Source organism: Mauremys mutica, chromosome 1, assembly GCF_020497125.1.
Source record: "Mauremys mutica isolate MM-2020 ecotype Southern chromosome 1, ASM2049712v1, whole genome shotgun sequence".
NCBI lineage: Eukaryota > Metazoa > Chordata > Testudines > Geoemydidae > Mauremys > Mauremys mutica.
Genome location: NC_059072.1, coordinates 343,064,492 through 343,083,181, shown reverse-complemented (window position 1 = coordinate 343,083,181; position 18,690 = coordinate 343,064,492). Strand labels below are relative to the sequence as shown.

Here is an 18,690-nt window from a genome sequence, read left to right as displayed (position 1 = left end):
GCAAGGAGTCAACTTTCCAGCACAAGTGTCTCCATCCCATAATGTCATCTGCAGTTCGTATCTTTTTTTTAAAATCCCACAAACACACATGGCCCTCCTTGCTGTCTGCCACTTCTGACAGAAGCATGGAACCTGTATGGCTCCGCACTATTGTCATGAGCATTGCAAGCACAGGACACACGATCCTCTGGCATTTGCAGAGCCATTAGAAGATCTGTGGGGAACATGACAATTTCCTGAAGGGCAGATTGCTGTGGATATAGTGAGAACCAATTCAAGGTTGTTGGCAGCATTAATGGAACAGTTGCAAATGACAGAGTGCCACTTCTGGGCCTGAGAAATGAGCACTGACTGATGGGATTGCATCATAATGCAAGTTTAGGATGAAGAGCAGTGGCTGCAGAACTTTCAGATGCAGACAGCCATATTCCTGGATCTAAGTGCCAAGCTTGCCTCAGCCCTCTGCGCAGAGACTCCAGAATCAGAGCTGCACTGACCGTAGAAAACCAAGTGTCAATTGCACTGTGGAAACTTGCAATGCCAGATTGCTACCAGTTCATAAGAAATCATTTTGGAATTGGAAAATCCACATTTGGGACCGCTATCATGAAAGTGTGCGGGCCATTAATCATTGCCTGCTATGGAGGACTGACTCTCGGCAACATGCAGGACAGAATGGATGGAGTTGCAGCTATGGGGTTCTTGAACTGTGCTGGAGCAACAGATGGCATGTACATCCCTATTTTGGCACCATATTACCTTGCCACAGGGTACATCAACAGAACGGGCTACTTTTCAATGGTTAAACAACTGTTGGTGGATCACCAGAGACACTTCACCAACATCAACATCAACATTGACTGGTCAGGGAATGTACATAATGCTCGGATCTTTAAGAACACAGGACTGTGCAGAAAGCTACAAGGAGGGACTTTCTTTCCCGACCAGCGGATTACCATTAGCGTTGTTGAAATGCCAGTAGTGATCCTGGGGGACCCAGCATACCCCTTGCTATCCTGGTTCATGAGAAACCATACACCAGTCACCTTGACAGCACAGGCAAGATTCAAGTACAGGCTTAGCAGGTGCAGAATGACAGCTGAATGTGCTCTTGGTGGACTGAAGAAATGCTGGCATTGTTTACTGACAAAATTGGATCTCAGTGAAGTGAACACCCCAATGATTATAACAGCCTGCTGTGTCCTGTATAAAATCTGCGAACCAAAGGGGGAAAAGTTGCCACCAGAGTGGAGGTAAAGCAGCTATCTTCTGAGTTTGAACAGATAGACACAAGGGCTATTAGAACTCAAGGCAGAGCTATATAGCTCAGGGAGGCTTTGAAAAACGCACTTTAACAGCCAGCAACAGTAATGAATTGTAGTGGACTGTGCTCTACCTGGCCTTGCTTTCTTGGGGCCTGTTAGGAATTGTGTGATGTTTAGTGTACATGTATGAATATAACACTGTCAATGCACCTATTAATTTTGTGGTGCTTGTTTTACATTTATGATTATTACACTGTGTTTGTCACTGATCCTATGAGTTGTGTCACACTGTACAATAACAAGTAACTGAGCGCTTTCAGTACCACTAGGCACTCTGTGGCTTATGTTGTGAACTAATAGAGATTAATTATTTTCCAAATAATAGAATTGTATTGAGTATCAAAACCAGTGCAAGGAAAAACCTGTGCAATTTAAAAGCAAATACATTAAAACTTAATAAATTAATGGAACTGAACTTATGAAGAAAAAATATGCATGTCCATTTTAGACACAAATACAGAGACCATGGATTTCATAGGCCAGTGTATGTGAAGCTGTGGTTGTTCTTCATATCCCTTGGGTGGAGTGGTAGGGATGTGGTCCCTGATGCCACACGGAATGTAGATGGGGCATGTAAGAAGGTTCTGTAATGCAGTTTTTGATGAACTGCAAAGGGAGGTGAGACTGTGAGTGTTCAATCTGTAGGTCCACAAGAGTCTGCAACATCTGTGTTTGCTGCCAGAGAAACCCCATTATGTCTGGGTGCATCTCCCTCTCCTTTTCCTGGTAGGCTTTTCTCCTATCCACTCTTTCCTTCTCCAGGCTGTCTGTAATATTCATATTCCAGGCCCTCTGCTCCAGGTCTGATGCAGCACTGGCTTGCATGATCTCATTGAACATGTCATCCCAAGTCCTCTTCTTTCTCCTCCTTATCTCACTCAGGCATTCCTCAGATGTGGATGGGGAAACCATCAAGGCTCTAACAGCAGCAGCTAGCAATAAAACACACAGAGGTATCATTGTCACTAATCACAATGGAAAGCAAAAGTTAAGATACAGAACTCTCTTCCTTTGCTCCCCTAAAGTTTTCAACAAGACAGGCTTATATTGTCACATCTACTTTGTAGTGGTTGTGTACGGCATCATTCACAGCACCAGTCATGTTGAGTATGGCCTGCCAGGGGCAAGGGAAATTAGGAGGGAATTGTTTGGTTGCCTGAAACTAGAAACACAGGGAAATGGCATTGAATACTGGATACCAATTTCCACATGTGATGGTGATTTTAACTGATATCTCACTTCTGAGGGTGGCAAAAGCATAGAGAGCACAGCTGCTGCTGACATCCCAAAGCCACCAGGGCCTGTATGCCACTAGACTCTTTACTGCAACAGTGACTGCCAAAGTTATCACTGACTGGAATGGGAAACTGTTCCACCGCGGAGGAAGAAATAAGGCTGCCATCACTAGAAGCCTTCGGGAGAGGATTTCAGCATGAAAGTTTCATTGAGATTTCTCAGGAGGATTCAAGGGACATCCTTGTGTACATAAAGAAACTGCTCTGCATGCCCCCCTCTCCCTCCTTCCCCCCGCCTAACTCTGCAGGGAATGAAAAGCAGATAACAACTCTCTACCTTTTTGTTGTACCACTACCTCTTCTAGTACAAGTAAATTAATGAAAGTCAATAGCTGTGTCCTGTTAAGTTGGGGCATCATCAGTGCATCATTGTACTGGGAAATACATTTACACACTTACCTGAGGTTCTTTCCCCTGAACTGGGCTCGTCCATGCTTGACTGTCAGGACTGACTGGACTGCGATGGAGTCTCAAACTGATTCCGGCTCGCAGCATAGCTGGACCCCCAGTCACATGTCCCTCATCCTCCTGCTCATCCTCCTCATCCTCAGTGTTCACAGCAGAGGTCTGTGACTCAGACTCCTTGGAGGTATCCATGGTGGTCCACAGGGGGCTATTAGGGTCTTTGTCAAGTATGGCATGCAGCTCTTTGTAAAAGCAGCAGGTCTGCAGCTCGGCACCAGATAGCCTGTTGGCCTCCTTGGCCTTCTGAGAAGCTTGCAGTTCCTCTGCCATCACCCGCCAAGGCTGCTGATCCCTGACATACCCCTTTTCCTATATCTCCCATGCACTCTGCTCATAGATGTTCACATTTCTATGGCTTGTCTGCATAGCCTTTCCTCCCACAGTCCTAGGAGATCCAATAGCTCCTGTCTACTTGAGGCTGGATCATGTCTGGAGTCTGTAGGTAGCATGGTCAGCAGGGTTTTGAAGTTCCAGGGGTGGGGGGGGTGGTATGCGCCTTCTGGTCTCTGTGACCCCTAAGCAGTAGCAACTGTGAATACAGCGGTCATTGTCAGGCATTGTGGGACAGCTGCTGGAAGATTTAGGATTAACATAGGTAAAGTAGCATCTACACTCTCTCTGCATCAACCTCAGTACATCAACCAAGGTTCAATGCTACCTAGGGAGGTAGTATTACTGTGTCGTTACGCCAGGGCATTTATATCAGCAGGAGACAAATTAAGTGTAGACACATGAACAACTAGGATGACACAAGGCAGCTTACATTGATCTAACTTTGTAGTACAGACCAGGCCTTTCTCTGGATTCACAGTCATTTTGGTGTCAGCTGGAGTCAGAAAATTCCAACACTGAGTTTACGTCCCAATTCAGAATGCAAAGTAGAATACTAGGAAAGGAAATTCTGATTTTTTTGTTTGTTTTGAAAAAAAATTGAGACATTTCCATTTATTTTTTTCTAAACAAAACAGAGAAGCTGCTCTGACTCTGGGGATTCCCCTGCAGAGGCAGCCTAGAGACTCCCTATCTGTGGACCAAGGAGCCTAGAAGCTCTGGAGCCCTGGCATGTTTGGATTTTGACAAAAATCACAATTTCCCCATGAAAACACGTTCCATCACAAAATTTCCAACCAGCTCTCATCATCACCACCTTAATAAGGTCATTGTCAATCATCCTCTCCATCTTGACATCTATCAGAGTAGCCACCTGATGGCTCATTTTATCCTGAGTCTCATGGTATTTGGTGTTTTTCTGGAAACCCTGGCTCCTGAAGTCATATGAGTACATGAAAAATCATCTAAGGAAAAAGTAAATTTCTAGCTCTCATGTTTGTGGAGCAAAGCTTGAAAATGTGATCCCAATGCACCCTAACAGCCCAGAAACCAAAAGGCAAATGAAAATAACCCAAACTGTATTAGTATTTTTTTAAATCTCATAATTTAAGATAATCTTATGATTTCAATGTTGATAAATGCAAAGTAATGCACTGTAATGGGTTGTGCTCACCACTGTGGCACCTCCTGCTGGTTGCTCCTGGAATTCGCTCTGTCCATCAGCAGGGCGAGCCCTCTGGTGGTCTCTCAGGCCTGGTCTACACTAAGAAGGGGGTTCGAATTAGGGTACGCAAATTCAGCTACGTGAATAGCGTAGCTGAATTCGAAGTACCCTAATTTGAACAACTCACCCGTCCAGACGCGGCGGGGTCGAACTCCGCGGCTCCCCCATCGACTCCGCCAACTCCTTCTGCCGAGGTGGAGTACCGGAGTCGACCGCGGCGCTTCCGGAGTTCGAACTATCGCGTCTAGATCAGACGCGATAGTTCGAACTCCAAAAAGTCGAACTCTCCGCGTCGAACCGGCAGGTAAGTGTAGACGTACCCTCACTCTCCATCACTGCTTCTCCACCATCTCCGCTGTCTGTGGGGACCCACGTCGCTCCCGGACCATGGCGTCCTCCTCAGAGCACGACCCTCCAGCTGTGCCCCAACTCTATTGTCTCCCACTTCCAAGGGAACCAGCAGTCCTTTGCCCGGCCTCTCACTGCAATGGCAAACTGCATCCCCTCACTCTTGGCTGGACACTTCCCTCAGCAGCCAGTGGGGCAAAGCGGGGGACAGGCTTACTCTGGGCCCCAATCTAGGGACCCTATAGCTGGCCGCTCACTGCCCCTCCTTCCCCTCTGCCGCTACCAGCTTTCCCTGGGCCACTTTCCCAGAGGCCCAGTACCTACTCGGCCCCTGTATCAAGCCCTCAGTCTGGGAGCCAGCCTGGCTGGAGCTCCACTTACTCCCCTGACCCAGCTCAGCACTGGTCTGTCCCAGGTACTTCTCTCTACAGGCAGCCAGTCCTTCTCCCTGCAGCCCTTATTATAGGGCCCAGACTGGGCTGCCCCCTGATTGGCTGCTTCTAAGCCTTCCTCTGACTGGCTCAGTTCTGCATAGCCACTCTAAGGGCTGCTATTAACCCTTTGCCAGCCAAGTGAGGGGCAGCTGCCGCTTCACATGCACATTGGAAAACATAATCCCAACTACGCATTTAAAATGATGGGATCTAAATTAGCTGTTACCACTAAAGAGAGAGATCTTGGAGTCATTTTGGATAGTTCTCTGAAAACATCCACTCAATACGCAGCGGCAGTCAAAAAAAGCTAACAATGTTGGCAATCATTAAGAAAGGGATAGCTAATAAGACAGAAAATATCATAATGCCCCTCTATAAATCCAAGGTACGCCCATATCTTGAATACTGCATGCAGATATGGCTTCCCCATCTCAAAAAAGATATATTGGAATTGGAAAAGATTCAGAAAGGGACAATAAAAACGATTAGGGGTATGGAACAGCTTCTGTATGAAGAAAGATTAGTAAAACTGGACTTTTCAACTTGGAAAAGAGATGATTAAGGGGAAATATGATAGAGGCCTATAAAATCATGACTGGTGTGGAAAAAGTAAATAAGAAAGTGTTATTTACTCCTTCTCATAACACAAGAACTAGGGGTGAAAATGGGCCACAGGTTTAAAACAAACAAAAGGAAGTATTTCTTCACACAATGCATAGTCAACCTGTGGAACTCTTTGCCAGAGGATGTTGTGAAGGCCAAGACTATAACAAGGTTCAAAAAAGAACTAGATAAATTCATGGAGGACAGGTTCATCAATGGCTATAGCCAGGATGAGCAGGGATGCTGTTTGCCAGAAGCTCGGAATGGGCAACAGGGGATGGATCACTTGATGATTACCTGCTCTGTTCCTTCACTCTGGAGCACTTAGCATTGGCCACTGTCAGAAGACAAGATATTGGGCTTGATGGATGTTTGGTCTGACTCAATATGGCCATTCTTATGTTCTTGGCCCACGTGATGATTTTTGAATGCCTGGGGTTAGCAATACTGTATCTTGTCACTCTTGGATTTTTCAGATACTGTCCTGTCCTGGTTTTCTTCCTACCTCTCTGATTATTCCTACAGTACCTCTTTCAGAGGGTTCTCCTCCTCCCTTTTCCACATCTTGTGGGAGTACCTCAAGGCTGTGTCACTGGCCCACTGCTGTTCTTCCTATATCCCCTGTCATGAGTTCCCCTTCCCGGGGTGCCACCTGCAACTGGGGTACCACTGAGCCCCCCCTTGACCCACCAGCCTGGGCTCCCTCTCACACTGTGGTGCTGTGATGAGTTGCCAAGCTCTAGAACTTGCTCTTTCACCAGCATACAGACAGGTAGGGACACACCCAGCTGCAGTACTTACAGGCTGCTGTGATCAACTCTGTATGAGGAGGGTAGAGCTAAGGAACTGCCTAGCTGCTCAAGAGCAGAGGTGGCTCCAGGCCCCAGCACACCAAGCGCATGCTTGGGGTGGCATGTCGTGTGGGGCGCTCTGCCGGTCGCCGGGAGGGCGGCAGGCAGTCAGCCTTCGGCAGCATGCCTGCGGAGGGTCCGCTGGTCCCGCGGCTTCGGTGGATTCATCCCTTTCTGAGATTCATCCCTTTCTTTCCATCCTCACAGCTACATCCCTTTTTCAGGCATCCTTTACATCCTGCCTTGGCACATATGACATGCTTCCCTCTGGCCTAACATCCAGCCTCCCCTGCAGTCTACACAAAAAGCTGCAGAGAAAGTCTTCCTCCTTGCTCGTCATTTGATCATGTGACTGTCCTGTTTGAATCCCTCTCCACATACATACACATCAGTGCCAACTATATTTAAGACTCCCTGTTTCCACACAGTTACAATTTTCTTAAGGTCTTCTGGTCTGAAATTTTTCAGGATTGGCCTTTCTATGAAGATCCCACCTCCCCACTCCTCTCCAAAAAACTCTGAAAGCCTGAGTAAAACCCCTGATTTTTAGATTTGATTATGGTTTCAAAAATAAACGTTTTTCCTGTTTTAAAATCTCCTAACTTAATCTTAATTAAAATGTGTGCTTGGTAGTCATGTCACAATACTCAGTGCTTATGTTTTATTTCCTCCTTCTGTGCTATGGATCCCACAACCCTCCTCAATAAATAGAAAGACTGCCAAGAGGTACATAAATTCTTGGATGATCACATATCAGTTCTCCATTGACTAGAGGACCACATTACGCCTGCCATTAAAATTAAACAAACCCTTGTGATGGAGTGGAAAATTACAATATGTAATATCAGGACAAGAATCTGACCTTTATATCTTGATTTGACAGATATGGTTGTTCTTTAAAAAAGGATTGTTTATGACAGGATTTAATAAAGTAAGCTGAACAATGTCAAGGGTATAAACAGCAACCCCCCTCTTTTTAGAATAATGACATAGCACCCTAAGCCTATAGATGTGGATTGTGTCACACATGACCAGCAAATTGTATAACCCTTAGGAGTGCATTTACAGCAGCTTTTAAAACAGGCAGTGTTACATCTATATTCTTACGTAAAAACAGTGTAACAGAAACAAAAAAAATGCAGATTTTAGCTTACAATATTCCTAAGAACACTTCAATTTAAAATGCAGGGAAAGTTACACAAGCATCAGCAAAAAAGATAAGGCACAGTATAAAAGTCCCCAAGGAAATGTGTCATCCTCTAGAGGCCAGGTTTATCCACGTTTTAGAAAAACCTATAGAGATTAGTTTTTACTTAATACTCCATAAGATGATTACAGCTATTTGTGGCGCTTTAATTCCTGGTAGAAACAAAATGATGTTTTATAGAGCTGAATCCACGTAAAAAACAACCACTCACATAAACCTCTTCAATCTATTCTCGTTCACCAGAACAGCTTTCTAAGCTGTAAAATCATGCACTTTTCTTAATGAAATGAAGTCCAGATAAATGTATAGCAGAGGTTTTTAGAAATAAATTATAGTAAACTGTATGTAATGCATCATGAAAACTGATAAAGAACACATAAAGAATAAAACTCAAGAAAATATTCAGGAAGAGTTCTCAGATGGCCAGATGATTAGATTTAATTTTTTTGCACTGAAAGACTTGAATCCACAAATAACAAAAACTGTCAGACAGAGATAAGGTACTGTATCTGGACATAGTAAATACCAAATATGCACCTCTCTTCTATAAAAGCACAGTACAACATTTTGCTTTTGTCCTTCTACAGATACAATCTATCTATGGCTAAAGATGAAGATCTACAGCTGAAGATAAAGGCTATAGAAAATGAGGAATATGTTTCATGGCTGGCAAGGAGGGGAGTCTAGCAAAGCATCTCTTTGGCTTCCAGTGCCCAAAGAGGCAGGACTTTGGAGGCATGCGGCCCCACTAGTCCCCAGTATTCTCTTAGCAACACCAGGGATGGTGCCTTTACAACTTCAGGAGCTCCAAGACTGCTGGCCATTCTATTCTCTGTGAGTTGTTTTGTGGGGTTAAGTGTTTGACTGTTGAGTGACGGAGGTGTGAGGAGGAGGAGGAGAGTGGTTACTAAATAGAGGAGAAAAATGAACTAGGGGCTAAATCAATGGGGCTGTAGGTTGAGGATTGAAAATGTCCCCAGGTGCATTAGCCAGCACGTGCATGGCAGGAGCAAGGGAGAAGATCATCAAGATAAGGCAACCCCTGCCCCCACCTCCAGTGGAACAAAGGGGCACTAGGGCCCAGTGCACCTCACCCCTTCAGTCAGCACATGGGACAGGATTCCACCTACACACACACATATAAGGGCAGGCCCAGCTCCCAAGAGCCCAGAGACTCGTCAGGCAGCACAGGAGATTCAGGAAGGTCAAAGTGGTCAGCACTACCCCAAGGACTCCTCTCACATCTGTAGTGACTTGAATTCCTCAGTTACTGACAGCATGATACTTGCTCAGGAGGAGGAGAAAGGTTCTTGGCAGGGAGCTGTAGGGAGGGTGGGCTGAGGCAGGATATGGACAGGTGCTTAGTTTAACCAGTGAGTTTTTGTAGTGAGTTTGAAAAAAATAAAATAAAATAAAAAGTTGTGAACACAATAATTAAAGCAACCTGGTCTGTAGATTAATTAAGTCTGAGATGAATAATGGCACAGCAGAGGGGCACATTCAATATACATCCATCATCGCCCTAACCACTCTGCTTGTATGCTTTTCTGCCTACCCTCTGTCCATGTTCTATCTTTTTAGATTGTACATTCTTTGGACCTACAACCACTTCTTCCTACATGTCTATACAATGCCTATTCCATTTTGGGTGCTACTGTAATATAGATAAGAAGCATAACTTTCTGAGGTACTGTAAATCTTTCCTTTATTCTTATTAATTAGTGGCTTTATTCCACTTTTCTTGCACATATCTATACATTTACAGTAATACCAGAACAAATTCCGAACTAGCATAAGTTAGGACCAGATAGGTGATGTGAATCAATGTAATTCACTGAAGTCAATGGAGCTACCCCAACTTACTTCAGCTGAGGATCTGACCTTTGATAAGAATCATACCAATAATTGGGTTTGTGTATTTTTCTCACCCTAATTATGAAAGTTAGATCCCCATCATTTTCCTCATGTGCTACTTCCTAGTACACTATTATTGTTTCCTCTGAGCCCAGAATGTTTATGACAATGAGCATTCAGCATGACTACAAAGGGCTATCATTTCATTGTCTCCCCTATCTACTAGTGGTTATATATTTGTAATTATTATTTTTATCCTTCCTTTTCTACCTATTCCCTATTTCATGGCATTTCTTTTTTCCTCTTGCAAGCATGCTTTCCCCGGTGATTTGCCCCACCAGGATTCAGTCTGAGGGAGATGCTGCCACTGGGGGAAAGGCCCAATCGAAGAGGCACATATTGCATTTGGAGCTGAACAGTTAAAATGAGGATCAGTCTAATCATTATGCCCTTTTCCTTGCAGAGTCTCTTCTGAAAATTAAAAACCCAGATTACAGCAGTGTGCTACAGTTAAACAGGGCCCCAAAGTTCCACAAACATTATAGCAGTGGAAACTTCCATGGACTGCAGGAAAGGCAAAAAACATCCCAAATTGCTCTTGCTGTACCAAGCTGGAAAAAGAACTACTGGACATAGTCTCTGTTGAGAGAATAATTTAGAACTAACTTAAAGAAATGTAGGTTTCTAAATGGGAGTTCCTCCTCCTTCCTCTCCATTTCCACCCTCCTCTTCTCTGAAAGATTTATTATTTTTTCTGTTAGCATCTTAGAGAGAAGTTTTAAAAGCATTGTATTTGGGCTACTTGACTCAAATAGGACTCTTTAGATTACAGCGCCACACATCTCTTTGAGAATGTGCCCCTTAGCAACTGCTACTTAAACTTAGCAACATCAATAGGAAGTCTAGCGCTATGAGCAGCCTGCAGAGAATGAGGGATGGTTTGGGGCCAGAATTAGAACTTAAATGGCCAACCAGCAATAATCTTTTTATAAATAATTCACAGATCTTTGACTTACATGTGAGTAGCATTTTCAGGTCTCAATTCAGCCAGCTTTTGGTTTGTTTAGAATATTTTTATGAAAAAAGAAACCATGGTACTTTTTCCAGAACGGGCACTTTTTTCCCTTCTATTCCTTTCCAATTTGGGAACAATTAGTTAATGTTTATAAAATGCACTGAAGGTGAAAAATGCGGTGTAGATGTTGAGTGTACAGTTTAAACATGGATGCCCACAGTAAGTCACACAGGTAGCTACACATCTGAGGGCTCATATAAGAACTTGGCTACTCAAGAATGAAATGGACACTCTACCTTAGGTGCCCAAAGTTATCTCTAAGTATATTTGATCCTTTCTCATCTATGCTTGTTACCAGTTATTTGAGAGAAGCTTGAGTTGTTTGGAAGGTATTTTGGAGGCAGCTAGAACAAGATGCGATGCAATCACTTCATACATATGAACAAATTTACAAAAAATTAAACTCAGAGGGCCTTAAGAGAGTAGAACACCACTGAAGTTGTAGGTAGGGCAACCAGACAGCAAGTGTGAAAAATTGGGATGGAGTGGGGGGTAATAGGTACCTATATAAAACAAAGCCTGAATATTGGGACTGTCCCTATAAAATCGGGTTTCTGGGTTCCCTAGTTGTAGGGCTTACATAGAGATGAATTGGGCCCGTCAAGTAATTACTAGTAGTATGACTCAATGTGTGAATATTTGCATCCAGAAGTGTTCAGGTTAATGGTTCGGTAAGAAAACCCTATTGTGCTTTATTTATTACAACCTAAATTTTCAAAAGTGAGTAGGTGCCTCAGTTTGTAAATGCTGAACTTGAGGCATCTTAAAGGAGTCTGACTTTTGGAAAGTGCTAAGCACCCACTCTGAAAATCAGCCCCCTTTAAGATGTCTCCAGTTGGGCCCCCCACAATTGAGCCATTCCAGATCATTAGTCACTTTTGAAAATGCAAGCCAATAACAAAATTATTTCATATTTATGAGGAAGCTGTGAAGGCAGTAATACAGAGCTATCAAAGGAAAAGAACTAGAGAATGGGAGCACTGCATTGGATGTTTCTTTGTATGCCATCTAATGCATGGATAAATGAGGCAGACTACTAAAGGAGGCTAAAACAGATGCCATTGAAGTGATTTTATTCGAAATAACGATTATGAAAAAACCCTCATTATTGATTATGTAATAGTATCATCTCACAGACTTGAAATACTGATGGGAAGTCACATTTTTATCACTCAAGAAACTAGGCCAACCAAAGAGCAAAACAAATTCTATGATGAGAGAGTCTGAACATGTATTATCGTTCCAAAGTCTCTTTATGAAAAAGAGTATTGGGGTGGTAGGGAAAGTGATTTAAAAGTAATACAAATTAAAACACCAGCTTTTACTTATGAAATATTGCTCTTTTCAATCTATTGCCTTAGTTGCCAAATTATTTTATTTATACTTTACTTCTGCTTATTCATAAAGCAATGTAACTTAATCATTTGTTCAAAATGATATGTTTTTAGTCTGATATCCATAACACCTTAAAAAAATTAAAGTACAGCCACCCCACAAAACACACACTCAGTTAGCAGGCTTTAAAGGATTATTTTGAAGTACTGCAGAAATAGGAGTTCCGAAAATAACAATTTCAAATATTCATTAATGGATAAATACTATTGTTTCAGCAATTTGTATACTAATTCTATACACATTTCCATATTCTTAGTCATTTCCACACAAAAACAAGAGGAAATTCCCCAACAATCTCTGTTCTTTAGTTCATATATATCAATAATTTTTCAATGCATTTGATATACACTCTGTGGGGATTGCGTATATTTTAATAACAAATACATATCCATTAAAAAGGACAAGAAAGTTATAAAGAAAGACCAAACATTCTAAGGACTTGGGGGAAACACTATAATATTGAAAAGTAGAATAGCTTTTCCGTTAATTATTTCCATTTGTGAAATAGTTTATAGATTGGCAAAACAGACTGTGCTGTACTTCCTCATAAATGCAACAAAATTACTGACATAGTGTGTGAACCTCACTCCTCCACTGATAACTGATAAGAGCAGAGTATCGATGTGGAGTGTTTCAGCTTTTCCCATGATTAATCATAAATCATCCCTCAACACATTGCTATGGCTTAGCGTTGGCTCTGAATCAAACCTCCAGTCTATAGGAAAATGTGGATCTAGATAGATACTGGGCCAAACCTGCACTCTGGATCCAATATACCCAAGCTTTGGAGAAGTCTGGCTCCATAGACAACATTTCTACTGTGGGTCTATAGTGTAATCAGCAATTCTTTCTATGACTGCATAGTCCTGGCCAGGACTTTAAGATCTATACTGTAGCTCCTTGTAAAGGCATAAAGCTATTACATTTTCAATCACTTCACAATAACACCATCATATCATATACTTAAATCAATAATTATTTTTACTTACAAGTGTGTCAGGGACCTTGAAGTCCATTGACCAGTGAAATACTGATGCCTTATCAAGCCTATGAGAACTGTGCAATATCAGACTTATTTGATTCACATTAATGAAAAAGATGCTTTTAAACAGGACCATTCTCCAGATGGGTCCCAAAAGTACCTGGTATTGAGACAGACGAAGCATGCCGTTTCACCTAGCATTTTTCTTGAATTATTCCTGAATTTCTTTGGTTACCCACCTTTCTTCTGCTAAAAATAAACATGAAGGTCACAAAGAGATTTTGGGTGACAATCTGGCCCCACTGAAGTCAATGGGAATTTTGCTATGCACCTCAATGGGCCAGGATTTCACTCTTTAAATTTGTATGGAAAAATATAATATATCCTACTCTTGGCCAGTCTCCAATCAAACTGAGAAAATAAAATATACTCAGTTTAGCAATGACTAACATATGCCAACATTTAAAAAATTTTCTGCTTATTTTCCCTTCCCAATAACTGAGCAAATGTTTGTTTAAAATATTTAGGCAACTTTTGCCACCCGGACTCTAAAATAATTGTTCCAGCTTGTCATCTCTTTGTCAGCTCATTTTGTACAAGACAGCCAGATGCTGGTCAACCAAGATGCAGGTAATGGACACAACCATAAGCCCTCAGCATCCAAAGGCATAAGTCTAACTGTAGCAAATAAAGTATTGTGCATAGGTACTTACCTATTAGTGCCTGAAATAAGCTGCTCTTAAAGATGCCCATCACTTTTTTAATGGCTTTTTTCAGTTGTTGTTCTTCCGGCTTCTTTAGCTTTTTACAATATTCTTCTAGAAGTGCTAAAGCTCGATCGGTATCTAAAAATAAATCATTAAACAAGTCTGTTTTATTGACTTAAAAGATATAGAAATTCAAGTATCAGAGAGGTAGCCGTGTTAGTCTGGTTCTGTAAAAGCAGCAAAGAATCCTGTGGCACCTTATAGACTAACAGACATTTTGCAGCATGAGCTTTCATGGGTGAATGCCCACTTCGTCGGATGCAAGAGTGGAAATTTCCAGGGGCAGGTAAATATAAGCAAGCAAGAAGCAAGCTAGAGATAACGAGGTTAGATCAATCAGGGAGGATGAGGCCCTGTTCTAGCAGTTGAGGTGTGAAAACCAAGGGAGGAGAAACTGGTTCTGTAGTTGGCAAGCCATTCACAGTCTTTGTTTAATCCTAGAAATTCAAGCGTATTAACTGACATTTTGGTCATCTATTAACAAAATTAGAGCAAAACTGCATTCATTAAAATGCTATCTAAAAATGTAGGCTGTAGATTGCCTTGTACTCGATGCACAGTGTTGTTATATTGCAATAGTGGAGATAAAATAGACATTAACATGACATCAAGGCAATGAAACTTTATTGCATACCTGAGATCTGAGATGCAAACAGTATCTGAGATGACATATGGGACAATGTTTAACCTCTAACAATCTAGGAATATCTCAAGGCTGAAAACATTTGTGTTCAGAATCTTAAATTATGAACCTGATCCTGCTCTCGCTGCCTTCAGTCGACGCATGACCAAAACTTATGCAGAAAATACAAAATTATAAACAATAATTATAAACTATTAGCAGCTAAAAAGAAACTGGCCCTGACACACATTTGGAGAAGAGCTGAAAGTGTTTGATGTTTTAATTGTTGAAAGTACAAGGCTTGATTCCCTCCCTTCTGAGTATGGATGTAAAGGAAGGCAGATCTCCAAGAATTTGAAATTTACTCCCTCTTTCCATTAGGTTGCCATCCATCTTTCCAGCAAAAAAGTGTGCTTCATGGCAGAATGGAACTCGTATGTTGACTCAGTAACAGGAATCTAGCCTTTCTGTGGGAGTTTAAAGGAACAAGGGGTCTGATTTTCCACTGCTCTGCAGCTTGTGGAGTCATTTACATGAAGTGAGTGTGAAGTGGGTATAAAATGTCACCAAATCAGAATGGCAACATTTTATAGTCACTCTGCACAGATGTAAATGGCTATACAAGATGCAAGGTAGTGGAGAATCAAGCCCCTAGTGTCAAGTGTTCCTGAGATGTTTGTACCACTCCTCTGTGAATTGTGCATCTAACCCTGCAAAGTTTGCACACACTCATTCCGTAATTATATATTACCCCAGATGATTGCAATATGATTCTTCTGTAGCACAACTAAAAAAGATATGAAATCAATAACTATATTTCCTGCAGTGGAGTTAAATGCAAGAGCCATTGTAGGTGAGGCTTACAATGTCTGAAGGGTTTGAGCTTAATGAAAGCAAGAGTTCCTTTCAAATATAATTGATTAAAACAGATCACTTTTAATAAATCCAGACAACACCAAGGTTTGGAACCTGGTTGGGCCTGGTGTTGTGACAGACAAAGCACATATTTTTGCAAAGGGATTACAATGTGTTTGGAGTGCAGTTATAACTACATGGTTTGCAAAGCAGTTGGGGCAGTTGTGTGTGAAAAGCACACAGTACAAGCTTAATTGCAGCTTTGTCCATTCCTGGACAAAGCATTAGGAATATGGTAAATAAATGTAGATAAAGAAATAATATTGCCAACTCTAATCATGCAAAAATCTTCAGTCATGGCTGCCAAAAATAATGGGATTTATTATTTTTAAGCCAATTTTGCTTTTCTGGTGTCTGAGCCTTTAAGGTCCATTCACACCACCTTGTCAAGCTTATTCTGCAACTACAAGGACTAGAAACTTCCTGGTTTTGGAAAAAACGAAAACTGAGAATTTAGCATAATCACTTGTCTCCAGCAGCTGAGGCTTTTGGAAAAACACCATATATTGCAAGACTGGCAATAAAATTGTGACAGGTGGCAACCCTGAAACAATAGTCTCAGTAAAAAGAACAGGAGTACTTGTGGCACCTTAGAGACTAACAAATTTATTTGAGCATAAGCTTTCATGGGCTACAGCCTGCTTCATTGGATGCATGTAGTGGAAAATACAGTAGGAAGATATATATATACACAGAGAACATGAAACAATGGGTGTTACCATACACACTATAAGGAGAGTGATCAGTTAAGGTGAGCTATTATCAGCAGGAGAGAAAAAGAACTGTTTGTAGTGGTAATGAAAATGGCCCACTTCCAGCAATTGACAAGGAGATGCTCACCTTAACTGATCACTCTCCTTATAGTGTGTATGGTAACACACATTGTTTCATGTTGTCTGTGTATATATACATCTTCCTACTGTATTTTCCACTACATGCATCTGATGAAGCGGGATGTAGTCCACGAAAGCTTATGCTCAAATAAATTTGTTAGTCTCTAAGGTGCCATAAGTACTGCCGTTCTCCTTATAGTGTATATGGTAACACCAATTATTTCATGTTCTCTGTGTATATATACAAGTACTCCTGTTCTTTTTGTGGATACAGACTAACACGGCTGCTACTCTGAAGACTATAAGGAGAGTGATCAGTTAAGGTGAGCTATTATCAGCAGGAGAGAAAAAGAACTATTTGTAGTGGTAATGAAAATGGCCCATTTCCAGCAATTGACAAGAAGATGTGAGGAACTGTAGCGGGGAAAAATAAGCATAGGGAAATAAGGATAGTTTACTTACTCTAATGAAAAAGACAAAATATCTAATCAATTATTAGTTTGTATATATCAACTAATAATTGATATTATATAGTATATATATATATATATGCATTAGGTCAGTGGTTCTCAAACTTTTGTACTGGTGACCCCTTTCACATAGCAAGCCTCTGAGTGCAACTCCCCCCCTTATAAATTAAAAACATTTATTTATATATTTAACATCATTATAAATTCTGGAGGCAAAGCGGGGTTTGGAGTGGAGGTTGACAGTTCGCGACCCCCCATGTAAGAACCTCGTGACCCTCTGAGGGATCCCGATCCCCAGTTTGAGAACCCTTGCATTAGGTTCTCTTTTAAATGTGAGCAATGTTGTTTGATCACAGATGTTCTGTTCTACAAATGAAACAATGTACATCATTAACAAAAATAATGGAGAAAAGAAAATATAGTAACTGGTCAGTAAGATGCAACTTGAAGTAATGGTCTACAATAAAGAAAGGGAGATTTAGGTTAGAAAATCTTTTGGAACAGTGCAGCTGTTTACACCAGGCAGGGTCGCCGAGAGCAGGTTCGGGCCCCGGTGAAAAAAAATTTTCACCCCCCCCCCCCCCCCCCCAGCAAAGACAGACCGGCTAAACAGGGCCAACTAAGCCAGGGAAGCTGGGCCCCCTTCCGGACCGCCAGGCCTTGGTAATTTGTACCGGCTCCCCGCCTGTCAGCCCTGACACCAGGGAATAGCCTCCACCATGCAGCCTCACACTGTTATCCAAGGAGGAGTCAGTCTTTGATCAGGTGACTTTCAAGGAACACTTCAGGGTTGCAGGAAATGATGCAATCAGTACCGAACCCAGAATGCAAGCACAAAATAAAGTTGTTGACCCTAGAGAAATAATTTTGACCCCAAATCAGTACGAGTATAGGGCTGGCTTCACGGATGAGCTCAGGTCCCTTCTCCAAAAGCCCTAGTAACACCATACCATAAACATGTGTGCGCATGCATTACCCTGCCTGTGCATATCTGTGCCTGTATCTCTGTATAGAGCTCTGTCTCCTCTGCCCAGCACTGTCTTTGGGTCTCCGAGCTCTCTGTCCTGTCCTATGATCCGTGGACTCCCTGGATTCCAGGATTAAGTGTTCCCCAGTGATCTTCGTTGCTGCATCCTCCCCAGTACTATCCTCTCTAGTGCTCTGTGGCCCGTCATCTCTCCATCATACTGTGTCCCCCCACAATGCTCTTGCCCCACTCCCAGAGTCCAATCTGCCAAAAGCCCCCTCACAGCAGTGATGGGGGAGGATGCTATTTGGTACCCTCAGCCTCCTCCCATCTGTTCCAAACTTGTGAGGAAAGGATTCAAACTCCTGCAACCAATAGGAGACAAGCTAGACTCTTTCCTCAAGCTCCCCCTGTGGCTGAGTCTGGGAGTGCTTCTCAACCGGCAAATGGAGTCTTTGCCCACCAGTTGTCGTCATGTGGCCACACAGAGAAAGTAGGGGGGAATGCTGAGTTTCCTGCTGCTGCTGCAGGCAGCAATGTTGTTAGGGCTAAGCCTGGACTCTCGTCCCTTGCTTGCCTCCCATCTGCCACAGGCTCAAAGCCGGGGGCATGGGAAGACATGTCCCACCCAAGTAGTTTCACCAGTGCCCAAACGGAGTTTGGAGTAACTCTGCTGCTGGTTGTGCTGTCTTTTGCTATGAAAGAACTGAGCTCCTGACTATTTTAA

General features: G+C 42.3%; 1 protein-coding gene across 6 annotated transcripts in view; it reads right to left on the bottom strand.

The window, feature by feature from the left end:
* DLG2 (discs large MAGUK scaffold protein 2) overlaps window positions 1-18,690 on the bottom strand; it is a 1,465,131-nt gene that overhangs the window by 1,424,669 nt on the left and 21,772 nt on the right. For 5 of the 6 annotated variants that reach the window (XM_045020521.1, XM_045020529.1, XM_045020530.1 and 2 more), the window contains one exon: window positions 14,103-14,234. In XM_045020521.1, coding sequence (XP_044876456.1) covers window positions 14,103-14,234 — 132 coding nt within the window. Of the gene's footprint in view, window positions 1-14,102; window positions 14,259-18,690 lie in introns of all 6 variants that reach the window. The other variant, XM_045020532.1, reaches the window with a different exon arrangement.